The sequence below is a fragment of the Salmo trutta genome, chromosome 6, assembly GCF_901001165.1.
Source record: "Salmo trutta chromosome 6, fSalTru1.1, whole genome shotgun sequence".
Classification (NCBI taxonomy): domain Eukaryota; kingdom Metazoa; phylum Chordata; class Actinopteri; order Salmoniformes; family Salmonidae; genus Salmo; species Salmo trutta.
The window spans coordinates 46,110,429-46,124,592 of NC_042962.1; the positions used below are offsets into that span (position 1 = coordinate 46,110,429).

Below are 14,164 nucleotides of genomic sequence, written 5' to 3' on the forward strand. Positions count from 1 at the left end.
GTCAGATACAGTTTTGTATAGCAGTTGCATCTATCATGGTACAGATACAGTTTGTATGCAGGGCATCTATCATGGTACAGATTACAGTTTGTATAGCAGTGCATCTATCATGTACAGATACAGTTGTATAGCAGTGATCTATCATGGTACAGATACAGTTTGTATAGCAGTGCATCTATCATGGTACAGCTTACAGTTTGTATAGCAGTGCATCTATCATGGTACAGATACAGTTTTGTATAGCAGTGCATCTATAATGTACAGCTACAGTTTGTATAGCAGTGCATCTATCATGGTACAGTTACAGTTTTGTATAGCAGTGCATCTATTGTGGTACAGATACAGGTTGTATAGCAGTGCATCTATCATGGTACAGTTACAGTTTGTATAGCAGTGCATCTATCATGGTACAGATACAGTTTGTATAGCAGTGCATCTATCATGGTACAGATACCGTTTTGTATAGCAGTGCAATCTATCATGGTACAGCTACAGTTTGTATAGCAGTGCATCTATCATGGTACAGCTACAGTTGTATAGCAGTGCATCTATCATGGTACAGATACAGTTTGTATAGCAGTGCATCTATCATGGTACAGTTACAGTTTGTATAGCAGTGCATCTATCATGGTACAGCTACAGTTGTGATAGCAGTGCATCTATCATGGTACAGTTACAGTTCGTCTAGCAGTGCATCTATCATGGTACAGCTACAGTTTGTATAGCAGTGCATCTATCATGGTACAGATACAGTTTGTATAGCAGTGCATCTATCATGGTACAGCTACAGTTTGTATAGCAGTGCATCTATCATGGTACAGTTACAGTTTGTATAGCAGTGCATCTATCATGGTACAGATACAGTTTGTATAGCAGTGCATCTATCATGGTACAGATACAGTTTGTATAGCAGTGCATCTATCATGGTACAGATACAGTTTGTATAGCAGTGCATCTATCATGGTACAGATACAGTTTGTATAGCAGTGGATCTATCATGGTACAGATACAGTTTGTATAGCAGTGGCTCTATCATAGTACAGATACAGTTTGTATAGCAGTGCATCTATCATGGTACAGATACAGTTTGTATAGCAGTGCATCTATCATGGTACAGATACAGTTTGTATAGCAGTGCATCTATCATGGTACAGATACAGTTTGTATAGCAGTGCATCTATCATGGTACAGATACAGTTTGTATAGCAGTGCATCTATCATGGTACAGTTACAGTTTGTATAGCAGTGCATCTATCATGGTACAGATACAGTTTGTATAGCAGTGCATCTATCATGGTACAGATACAGTTTGTATAGCAGTGCATCTATCATGGTACAGCTACAGTTTGTATAGCAGTGCATCTATCATGGTACAGATACAGTTTGTATAGCAGTGCATCTATCATGGTACAGATACAGTTTGTATAGCAGTGGATCTATCATGGTACAGATACAGTTTGTATAGCAGTGGCTCTATCATGGTACAGATACAGTTTGTATAGCAGTGCATCTATCATGGTACAGATACAGTTTGTATAGCAGTGCATCTATCATGTACAGTTACAGTTGTATAGCAGTGCATCTATCATGGTACAGATACAGTTTGTATAGCAGTGCATCTATCATGGTACAGCTACAGTTTGTATAGCAGTGCATCTATCATGGTACAGTTACAGTTTGTATAGCAGTGCATCTATTGTGGTACAGATACAGTTTGTATAGCAGTGCATCTATCATGGTACAGCTACAGTTTGTATAGCAGTGGATCTATCATGGTACAGATACAGTTTGTATAGCAGTGGCATCTATCATGGTACAGCTACAGTTTGTATAGCAGTGCATCTATCATGGTACAGCTACAGTTTGTATAGCAGTGCATCTATCATGGTACAGATACAGTTTGTATAGCAGTGCATCTATCATGGTACAGATACAGTTTGTATAGCAGTGCATCTATCATGGTACAGATACAGTTTGTATAGCAGTGCATCTATCATGGTACAGATACAGTTTGTATAGCAGTGCATCTATCATGGTACAGCTACAGTTTGTATAGCAGTGCATCTATCATGGTACAGATACAGTTTTGTATAGCAGTGCATCTATCATGGTACAGATACAGTTTGTATAGCAGTGGATCTATCATGGTACAGATACAGTTTGTATAGCAGTGCATCTATCATGGTACAGATACAGTTTGTATAGCAGTGGATCTATCATGGTACAGATACAGTTTGTATAGCAGTGCATCTATCATGGTACAGCTACAGTTTGTATAGCAGTGCATCTATCATGGTACAGATACAGTTTGTATAGCAGTGGCTCTATCATGGTACAGATACAGTTTGTATAGCAGTGCATCTATCATGGTACAGATACAGTTTGTATAGCAGTGCATCTATCATGGTACAGCTACAGTTTGTATAGCAGTGCATCTATCATGGTACAGATACAGTTTGTATAGCAGTGCATCTATCATGGTACAGATACAGTTTGTATAGCAGTGCATCTATCATGGTACAGATACAGTTTGTATAGCAGTGGATCTATCATGGTACAGATACAGTTTGTATAGCAGTGCATCTATCATGGTACAGCTATGTGGATAATGGACAGGTATTGATTCTGGTGGTACTGGTAAGCATGGATAAGTATTTCATAAAAGTGGTAAGGATAGTGGTTAGTATCTCAAAATGTAACCCATCGTGGTAACTGATGAATTGATTGCAGCTAGCTATAATTCTAATGGTTTGGCTGATAATAGGAAAAGAAGAGCAGTTTTCACATGGCTAAAGGAGAAGGATTACCATATTTATTGTTTACAGGAAACTCGTTCAATATCTTCTGACGAAGTGGCCTGGGAAAAAAGAGTAGGATGGCAAAAATCTATTTCTGTCACGGGCTAAGGAATTCGAAAGGTCTTATAATCCTACTGAAAGACAATCTACAGTAGATCTTGAGGTGCAATCCGTTAAATGGATCCTCAAGGAAGATGGATTGCTTTGAATATACTACTTGATGATAAACAATGATGGCTCATCAATCTATATGGACCGAATAATGACAATCCAAACTTCTTAGAAAACATTTATAATAATCGAATTAGTCTCCAAGATACAAATAACTATATTATAATGGTAGGGGACTACAATACATTATATATATACACTACCGGTCAAACATTTAGAACACCTACTCATTCAAGGCTTTATCTTTATTTTTACAATTTTCTACATTGAAGAATTATAGTGAAGGCATCAAAACTATGAAATAACACATATGGAATAATGTACTAACCAAAAAAGTGATAAACAAATCTAAATATATGTTATATTTGAGATTTTTTAAATAGCCACCCTTTGCCTTGATGACAGCTTTGCACACTCTTGGCATTCTCTCAACCAGCTTCATGAGGTAGTCACCTGGAATGCATTTCAATTAACAGGTGTACCTTGTTAAAAGTTAATTTGTGGAATTTCTTTCCTTCTTAATGTGTTTGAGCCAATCAGTTGTGTTGTCACAAGGTAGGGGGGTATACAGAAGATAGACCTATTTGGTAAAAGACCAAATCCATATTATGGCAAGAACAGCTCAAATAAGCAAAGAGAAACGACAGTCCATCATTACTTTAAGACATGAAGGTCAGTCAATACAGAACATTTCAAGAACTTTGAAAGTTTCTTCAAATGCAGTCGCAAAAACCATCAAGCGCTTTGAGGAAACTGGCTCTCATGAGGACCACCACAGGAATGGAAGACCCAGAGTTACTTCTGCTGCAAAGGATAGTTCATTAGATACCAGCCTCAGAAATGGCAAGCCGAAATAAATTCTTCACAGAGTTCAAGTAACAGACACATCTCAACATCAACTGTTCAGAGGAGACCGTGTGAATCAGGCCTTCATAGTCCGAAGTGCTGCAAAGAAACTACTACTAAAGGCCACCAATAATAAGAAGAGACTTTGCTTGGGCCAAGAAACACAACCAATGAACATTAGACCGGTGGAAATTTGTCCTTTGGTCTGGAGTCCAAATTTGAGATTTTTGGTTCCAACTGCTGTGTCTTTGTGAGACGCGGTGTAGGTGAACGGATGATCTCTGCATGTGTATTTCCCACCGTGAAGCATGGACGAGGAGGTGTTTATGGTGTGGGGGTGTTTTGATGGTGACACTGTCCTGTGATTATTTAGAATTCAAGGCACACTTAAGCAGCATGGCTACCACAGCATTCTGCAGCGATACGCCATCCCATCTGGTTTGGGCTTAGTGGGACTATCATTTGTTTTCAACAGGACAGTGACCCAACACACCTCCAGGCTGTGTAAGGGCTATTTGACCAAGAAGGAGAGTGATGGAGTGCTGCATCAATGACCCTGGCCTCCCCTATCACCCAACCTCAACCAAATTGAGATTGTTTGGGATGAGTCGGACCGCAGAGTGAAAGAAAAGAAGCCATCAAGTGCTCCTTCCTTGAAGGGAACTCCTTCAAGACTGTTGGAAAAGCATTCCAGGTGAAGCTGGTTGAGACAATGCCAAGAGTGTGCAAAGCTGTCAAGGCAAAGGGTGGCTATTTGAAGAATCTCAAATATAAAATATATTTGATTTGTTTCACACTTTTTGGTTACTACTGATTTCGTATGTGTTATTTCATAGTTGTAATGTTTTCACTATTATTCTACAATGTAGGAAATTGTAAAAATAAAGAAAAACCCTTGAATGAGTAGGTGTTCTAAAACCTTTGACTGGTAATGTACATCCACATCGTAAAGGCAATCATACTACCAACTATCACCCTCTGGTGCTCAAAGAGATCATGAATATTATGGACACATTGGAATTGAATGATATTTGGAGGGTTAAAAACCTGGACCTTGTAAAATATACTTGGAGGAGGCTTAATCAAGCTAGCCGGATCGATTATTTTCTGGTATCCTTTTCTATGGAGCCAAAAGTTTAAAAAAGTATTGATTGAGGATCGAATGCGATCAGACCATCAACTTATATCCCTCCAGATAACTATGAGAGACTTTCCACGAGGATGGGGATATTGGAAATTGAACCTGGGTTTATTGAAAGACAGTACATTCTTAACAAAAACGAAGGAAATATATAACAGATTTCTTCAGGCACAATACAGGTTCAGCGGACCCACTTATCGTATGGGATGCCATTTACATTTGTCTTTAGAGGCCACTCAATTCTGTTTTCATCCCAAAGACTAAAATGGTTTGGGTCAGCGGAGAAATTACTTACATCAGAAATAGAAAAACTAGCATTACATATCAATGATGATGATAAATGTACTACTGAAACATGAAGAATCTAGATGCAAAACAGAAGGAGAAATTTATTTTGGAAAGATCCGGTTTCAATTATCTAAAACTGAGTAAATTGATGGAGAACGGCGAAAAAATGCACCAAATTTTCCTTAAACCTTCAAATTAGAAACGCGACCAAAAATAATCTACCAAAATTAGTTCCAATCAATGGAGAAATCCTTATCTCATCAAAGGAGATTTTTAATGAAGTAAAATTATTATTATTTTAATGTATTTTACAATTTTTTTCTCCCCAATTTTCGATCCTGTCATCGCTGCAACTCCCCAACAGCCACAACAGGCTCGAGAGAGGCGAAAGTGGAGTCATGCGTCCTCCGAAACATGACCCGCCTAACCGCACAGTTTACCCTGGAAGCCAGCCGCACCAATGTGTCAGAGGAAACACTGTTCAACTGGCACCCGGCCCGCCACAAGGAGTCGCTAGAGCACGATGAGCCAAGTAAAGCCCCACCGGCCAAACCCTCCCCTAACCAGGACAATGCTAGGCCAATTGTGCGCCGTCCTATGTGACTCCCGGCCACGGCCGGTTGTGGTACAGCCCGGGAAATGAACCCGATGCAATGCAGTGCCTTAAACCTCTGCGCCACTCGGGAGGCCTAAGTAAAATATTTTAAACCAAGGTTCTCTTGTCAAGTTCTTACAAAGTTCTTACAATCTCAATTAATTAGTTTTGTGAAACCCTTCTCCCAGAAAATAATCTTAAACTATCTGACACACTAAAAATATCTTGCGATGGCCTAATTACACAGGACGAACTACGGTTGGCAAATGATTCCTTCAGACAGGAAAACCCCTGGTCTCGCTGGCATTCCAATAGAGATATATCTGCTGAGAGATCCATTACTACCATGTTTTAATTACTCGTATATACTGTAAATGGCAAACTATCGGACACACAAAAAGAGGGACTTATCTCTCTGCTACTGAAGCAGGAGCCAGGGGGGCAGTACAAAGACCCAGTATCTCCAAAAAATGCACATTTGCGACGCAAACATATTGGCAAAATGTATTGCTCATAGAAGTAAAAAAGGTCCTACTGGACATTATTCTTCAGGATCAGACGGGATTCTTGAAAGGATGAAATATAGGAGACAACATTAGACTATGAGAATACAGGGAAACAGGTATATCTTTACAAGCGGATTTTAAGACAGCCTCGATAACAGTAGAGTCTAGAATCAGTTTAAGAAGTGCCTAGATTTCCTTCACTTTTGAGAATCTCTCATAAGATGGGTAAAAAGTCATGTCCAAACAACCCGGAAAGGTAGTCAGACCCCTTGACCTTTTCCACATTTTGTTATGGTTACAGTCCTTATTCTGGAGAATAAAAGCCGACTAGTGAGAATTTCTTTTTTTGGTCCTTGATGGCAAATCAGAGAACGTTAAACAGGCATATTTGTATAACGAACGTGAGTTTGGAGGGTTAAAACTATTAAATATTAAGACATTAAACCTCTTACTTAAAGCCTACATTATACCAAAAATGAATATCTAAATCCAAACTGGTTTTCCAGCAGGCTACTAAAGAAGCACATTCAATGCTCAAAAAGGGTCTCTTTCCGTTTTGTAGATTAAAACCAACCTTTTCCGGTGGATTGACAATGGAACCCTGTTTAAAGCATCATCCTTTTTAATGAAGCCATACGAGATGGTTACCGTTCCAATTTCCTCCTCCAGAAGAGGCTGAACAAATATTACAGCAAATAGTATGGCTAAACTACAATGTACTGATAAAGGGAAATAACTATTTTATTGTAAAAACAATTCTGAGAAAGGTATCATGTTTATGAATGACATTGAAAATAAGGACAGTAAACTGTTGTCTCACAAGCAATTACAAAGGCGTATGGGGACGTGTGCTCATACAAAAGTTTAACCAACTCATCGCAGCTCTGCCACAAAAATTGTAAGGGGCAATTACTCAAAAGAGACAGGAATTAATTAGTTTGCCTGCCGTCAATCAAAAACCATGCATGGCTTAAAATGACTAGTATAAATCAAAAATATATCATTCACTTAAAGTCGAGAGGGTTGACAACCTATTCGGCATAAATTCCAGATAATTGGGAAGAGATTTTTGATGTCTCAATACCATGGCATCGGGTTTATGAACTGCTATACAAAAATGGACACGTCAATCCGTTCTTTTTAATTTAAACTATTATATAATGTTCTCAGCCACAAAAAGAATGCTCAATATACGGGGTGAGGCCTGTGCACACTGCAACGAAAGAAACAGAATCAATAGATGATCTCTTTGGTACTGTCCTTAGGCAGCTCACTTTTGAAGTCAGGTCCAGGGAGTGGCTGTATAGGCCAGCAGCATACCACCCTGCATCCTAACTGGCTGGGCTTGCCTCTGAAACTAAGCAGGGTGCTGCTCCTGTCGGTCCCTGGATGGAAGAACCAAATGCTGCTGGAAGTGGTGTTGGAGGCACTCTTTCCTCTAGGTCTAAAATAAAAAATATCCCAATGCCCCAGGGCAGTGATTGGGGACATTGCCCTGTGTAGGGCGCCGTCTTTCGGATGGGATGTTAAAACAGGTGTCCTGACCTCTCTGAGGTCATTAAAGATCCCATGGCACTTATCATAAGAGTAGGGGTGTTAACCCCGGTGGCCTGTAGTGTATTTCAGCTTTAAGGGAGAGCGATACAAGACTCTTGTCCTTGAGTAAAATGGGAAACAAATCGTTCATAGTTCTCCCCTTATGCTGCCCATGTTTTGTGACGTCAAATATTCTGGAGAAAGACACTCAAGGATAAAACACAAGACACACACAGAGAGCCAGCTGCAGCGCACACACACACACACACACACACACACACACACACACACACACAGCACACACACACACACACCATGCATGCACACTCGATACGCATCTTATAGGAAATCCTCTCACTCTCGGGGTCCATTTTACTTCTCCCCCCCTTTCCCCCCACTCTCTTTCTGCCTCTCTTTCTCTCTCATTTGCTCACATCTTCGCGACTCATTGAAATGGGTGTTGAGCACTAGATCAGTACATGTTGTACGGTGATGATGATCTAAGTGAATCCTCATCCAGCCTGGGATATTAACAGCTCACTACAGGTCAGGAACACAGCCAGGTTCAGAGACCAGCTCCAATTACACCTGTCCTGTAGCAGAATGTTGTGTTTCTAAGGACCAGTCCGGTTAACATGTACACCAACATGAGACATACACACTGGTCCATGTATGCTCTGCAGAACCTGATGTCTTCCATCTGATAGGTTTGGTTTCTGAGCGTTATATATAATGAATCATTAGGTATAGTGGAGACATGAGGGGTGCCATCAGGAAGCTTGGTAAGGGCTGAGTGCAGGGACAACGATCACATGTGGCAGTACTGATAAGCGGAGGAACCGTTTAAGGCCCAGATCACTCAGCTCCCTGCCTAGCAATAAGGATGCAATGTGTAGTGATATGGAGGAGACTCCACCCAAAGTGGGGCATGTAAACTACCACGGGTGAAACCATGTGTTTGTCTAATGCAGCTGAATAAACTTGGTTTAAAGCTTTCATAGCGTCTGTTGAGTTTGTACTCTGGAAATTAGAACCTAACACATCCTAATTCACTAGTTCTTTCTACTCTGCTCCACCAGGCCTAGTTCTCTCTGCTCTGCTCCACCAGGCCTAGTTCTCTCTGCTCTGCTCCACCAGGCCTAGTTCTCTCTGCTCTGCTCCACCAGGCCTAGTTCTCTCTGCTCTGCTCCACCAGCCTAGTTCTCTCTGCTCTGCTCCACCAGCCTAGTTCTCTCTACTCTGCTCCACCAGGCCTAGTTCTCTCTACTCTGCTCCACCAGGCCTAGTTCTCTCTGCTCTGCTCCACCAGGCCTAGTTCGCTCTGCTCTGCTGCCACCAGGCCTAGTTCTCTCTGCTCTGCTCCACCAGGCCTAGTTCTCTCTTCCCTCTCTGCTCTGCCTCGCACCAGGGCCTATTTCTCTCTACTCTGCTCCACAGGCCTAGTTCTCTCTACTCTGCTCCATCAGGCCTAGTTCTCTCTGCTCTGCTCCACCAGGCCTAGTTCTCTCTACCTGCTCCACCAGGCCTAGTTCTCTCTACTCTGCTCCACCAGGCCTAGTTCTCTCTGCTCTGCTCCCCAGGCCTAGTTCTCTCTACTCTGCTCCACCAGGCCTAGTTCTCTCTACTCTGCTCCATCAGGCCTAGTTCTCTCTGCTCTGCTCCACCAGGCCTAGTTTCTCTCTACTCTGCTCACAGGCCTAGTTCTCTCTGCTCTGCTCCACCAGGCCTAGTTCTCTCTACTCTGCTCCACCAGGCCCTAGTTCTCTCTACTCTGCTCCATCAGGCCTAGTTCTCTCTGCTCTGCTCCACCAGGCCTAGTTCTCTCTACTCTGCTCCACCAGGCCTAGTTCTCTCTGCTCTGCTCCACCAGGCCTAGTTCTCTCTGCTCTGCTCCACCAGGCCTAGTTCTCTCTACTCTGCTCCACCAGGCCTAGTTCTCTCTACTCTGCTCCACCAGGCCTAGTTCTCTCTACTCTGCTCCACCAGGCCTAGTTCTCTCTACTCTGCTCCACCAGGCCTAGTTCTCTCTACTCTGCTCCACCAGGCCTAGTTCTCTCTACTCTGCTCCACCAGGCCTAGTTCTCTTTGCTCTGCTCCACCAGGCCTAGTTCTCTCTACTCTCTCCACCAGGCCTAGTTCTCTCTACTCTGCTCCACCAGGCCTAGTTCTTTCTACTCTGAGTGAGAGAGAGGAGATCTAATAGAAGTGGCTTATGAATTCAAGTCTGGCAAAGAAGCAGCTAACTAGATTACAATCATTTCCTATGGGAAACAATCTGCTTGTAGGGGTCTGGATGTGATATAACAGTACAGTAATATCTGGATAGGGAGGTTGTAGATAGATATATACAGATGTTCTGTGTGTGTGTGTGTGTGTGTGTGTGTGTGTTTGTGTGTGAGCATACAGGGGTGTGCATGTGATTTTAGTGAATCTGCAGTAACTGTTGTATAGTAGCTTGGACCAGAGCTAGATGGGGCTTGAGGCTTCTAGGTTCAAGTTTAATCACTCTATTTGTAGTGGCAAGGCAAGGAACTATAGCTGTCATGATCGAGCCATACTACAAACACTCGCTTTCTCTCTGTCTCTTTCCTTCTCTCTCTCTCTCTCTCTCTCTCTCCCCTTCTGTCTCTCTCTCTCTCTCTCTTTCCTTCTGTCTATTTCCTTCTCTCTCTCCTCCTCTCTCTTTCTTTCCTTCTGTCTCTCTCTTCCTTCTGTCTCTGTTTCCTTTCTGTCTCTCTCTCTCTCTTCCTTCTGTCTCTCTCTCTCTCTCTTTCCTTCTGTCTCTCTCTTTCCTTCTGTCTCTCTTTCCTTCTGTCTCTCTCTCTCTCTCTTTCCTTCTGTCCTCTCTCTCTCCTCTCTTCCTTCTGTCTCTCCTCTGTCTTCTCTTCTGTCTCTCTCTCTCTCTCTCTCTCTCTCCCTCTCGTCCCTCTCTCTCTCCTCGTCTCTCTCTCGCTCCTCTATTTCCTTCTGTCTCTCTCTCTTTCCTTCTGTCTCTCTTTCCTTCTGTCTCTCTCTCTTTCCTTTCTGTCTCTCTCTTTCCTTTCTGTCTCTCTCTTCCTTCTCATGTCTCCTCTCTCTCTCTCTCTCTCTCTCGCTCTCGCTCTCTTCTCTTCCAGACTGATGTCTACACCTTATGCAGCACATAAATCGATAGTGCGCGCCCAGCCTCCTGTACTACAGCATAATCTGTCATTACATGAGACCTTTAATCCCCACAGAGTGAATCAGAAGGGGGAATGTCACATTGCTCGGCTCTGTGACACGTACTGCCCAGCTCACAGGGCAGGAGCGCCCACTGGAACAGCATGTCATAACCCCAACATCACCCCCGTCAGGTCCAATCTAGTGAAGAGTCACACACTGGATCTTGGGAAAAAAAGCGGTTGGAGGCTAGGCCAGGTTCAGCGTTAGAACCACTGAGCTCAGAGATACAGAGACACACTTCACATCAAACCTCCCAACACCACCATGTCCAATCTACTGCTGAGTCACCTTAAATCGTGTTCAACCCAGGGCCGGGTTACTGTTAAACAATGTAGAAAACACATTTTACCACAATCTTCCACCTCAGATTCATGTCGGTTGGTATAATAATAATCTCAGAGCGCTATGACGAAAGCTACAGTTGAATGGCAAGAGCTCTCGGGGGTGGGGGTGGGTCTGCCCTCTTTCAATGGCACCGCAGGAATACTGACATTCTATTCACACACGGCGCCACTTAACTCTCAAGCTGTACTGAAATCAGCAGGCATACGTAACACTTCCTCTCTGCTCGGACCACTGCAGCACAATAACAGATAGAAATCCATGTAGAGCGTGGGCTTTGAAAGAAAACCAAAACATGTCCTGTGTTACTCCCATCTCTCTTTTCCCCCCATCACAACCTGAAAGGGAGGTCTATTTAAACAAATAGTGCCATGCACGCTCATTTCAAGTAATCCAAGTTTTTCACGAGCAGCATCCCTAACAAGAGTAGAAGAGTCTGTCAGTCATTGCAGTGGATCCACTCCCCTGAGAGACCGCCCCCCCCTCCAAATGAAGTGACATCTAACGAAGGAAAAGTTGTCTCTTGTTCTCTCAAACACAGAGGAGAAACAGACGTAGGATAACAGCGTAAACCCTGCTGGAATACTGTAGCGTTCACTGTCTCCATCCTCCAGAGACGTAATGCCGCATGCCGTCCTCGTCTAACGATAGAAAGTAGACAGGAAGCAGCTCTGTCGGACGGCTCGTCCACGTCACAGAAAACCACATGGTCAGAGAAAAACTTCAGCTGCAGCTGTTTAAAACTGCACGAATGAACGGAGGAAAGAGAACTTCACCACAGAAACGATTGGTTCTAGACACCTGGTCAAGGTAGAGCTGTTTGATTGTCTTTCATGGCTTCCTTTCCTCGTCTCCTTTCCCTCATCACCGCTAAAAGGTAAAAGGACTGGACAGATCTCCGACGTACTGCTTTCATCTATCATGCACTACCAGGCCAGCAATCATAGAGGAAAGGACACAAGGAAAGGAGACTAGTTGATACTATTGAGACACCACCAGTCAGCGGCAAGAGATGGTCACTCACCTGCCACAGAGTTAGGGCGTTGCATCACCAGGGAAGAAGTGCTGTGCGTGTGGCGTTGTGGGAGGGGCCTCTTGGCTGGGGGCGGAGTTCTGGGTGCCTCTAGGATGGTGATTTCAGACCTGGGCGGGGCCTCGCTTGGTCCCGGCAGGTCGTCCTTGGCGACAGGAGGGCAGGAGTCGCCTCGGTGCCCGCCACGCCCAGCGCCCCTCCAGCTGCCATCTTTGCTCAGATCCAGAGTGGAACCACCGCGATCTTCATTCTCAGGAGAGCTGGTGATGGTAGCTGAGGCACAGGGGGAGTAGACAGGGGTAAGGTGATTACAAACGACAAAACCAAACTGTTGACTCCTAATGAGTGCCTTTTGGATAAGATCAAGTTAGGAATAGCTGTCATTTAGGATGAGCTCAATCTCTGCTTCGGTTCACTGTAGTTTTCCAGTCTGGCACGTTATTGGCAGTGACACTGTATTGAGTTAAAGAGTAAGAGTCCGATCATCAGTCACATCAACAGTGGCGAGACATCAGTCACACATCGACATCATCGCAATCAAACGCTTGTACTGTGCACCCCTTGCCCTTTTTGTATTTACCGAGAAATACAAGCTCTATTTGGGGAGAAAGATGTCCTATTTTAGAAAGTCCAGACCCATACGCAGCAAAGACGGCAACGTCCCAGTTTTGTCAAGAGGGAACTGAAGCCTCTCGACTAAAGTGGCACAGGCAAAAAGAGAGAGAGAGAGAGAGTTGGGAGATAGAAAGACTTGACTGAGAACTCAAAGCAAGGTGAAACAAGTATCATCTATCTCTATTTCTTCAGTGCTGAGGCCCTTATCTTCATCAGGATTATTGACAATGTGAGTACTGAGATATATTATTGAGACATATTGATGACCAATGGAAGGATGAGACAGTGTTTTTTCTTCCATATAGATCTCACAATCACGTGCACATATCCATTATTTCTCAGGAGGTGAGAAGAGAATACAACACAGAGAAAATATCTGAATTGAAATTGATCCAACTATGGGGGTGATGGTCTATATAAGCCACTCACCTATGATTCCGCTATCCTGGCTCTCAAGTGTGGAGCTGGGGCTCCGGCAGGGACTGGGGCTGAGGAGGGTCCCACCTGGGCAGGGGCTGGGATTGGGGAGACAGGAGGGTGGCCCCCCGGTACTGCTACTACCCAGGGTGGAGCAGGGGCTGTCTGAGCATGGAGATGTGGTGCTGCAGGTCAATGTGGAGCATGGGCTCACCGCCTGGCCAGAGATATTACACTACAGACAGAGAGGGAGCAAGAGAGGGAGAGAGAGCGATAGTCAGATAGAGGGATGAGAGAGAGAGAAGGGTGAGAGAGGGATGATAGAGAGTGAAAGAGGAGAGAGGGGATGGAAAGAGGGGGAGTAGGAGATATGAGTCAAGTAGAAAGGGAGGAGAAATGGATAGAACGTGTGGCAAGAGAAGAGAGATATAGAAAGAGAAAGGGCAGGGAGAAGAGAGAGAAAGAGGTGTTTTATTTAAAGCTCTGTCTATCTACATGTATTATCAGAGGTATAGACCCTGTTGGCCCCCTTTCCAGCTGTCCCCAGGTTATGTATGGTATATAGGTCAATGTATATAAGTGTGTGTGTGTGTGTGGTGTGTGTGTGTGTGTGTGTGTGTGGTGTGTGTGTGTGTGTGTGTGTGTGTGTGTGTGTGTGTGTGAGTCAATGTC

The 14,164-nt window shown here is 43.7% G+C and overlaps 1 protein-coding gene across 2 annotated transcripts in view; it reads right to left on the reverse strand.

Annotated features, from left to right (window-relative positions):
• The window catches only part of LOC115196049 (protein TANC1-like), a 32,042-nt gene that overhangs the window by 3,887 nt on the left and 13,991 nt on the right, over positions 1 to 14,164 (reverse strand). For both annotated transcript variants that reach the window (XM_029756545.1, XM_029756544.1), the window contains 2 exons: positions 13,505 to 13,727; positions 12,452 to 12,733 (listed from right to left, as the gene is read on the reverse strand). In XM_029756545.1, coding sequence (XP_029612405.1) covers positions 12,452 to 12,733; positions 13,505 to 13,727 — 505 coding nt within the window. The remainder of the gene's footprint in view (positions 1 to 12,451; positions 12,734 to 13,504; positions 13,728 to 14,164) is intronic.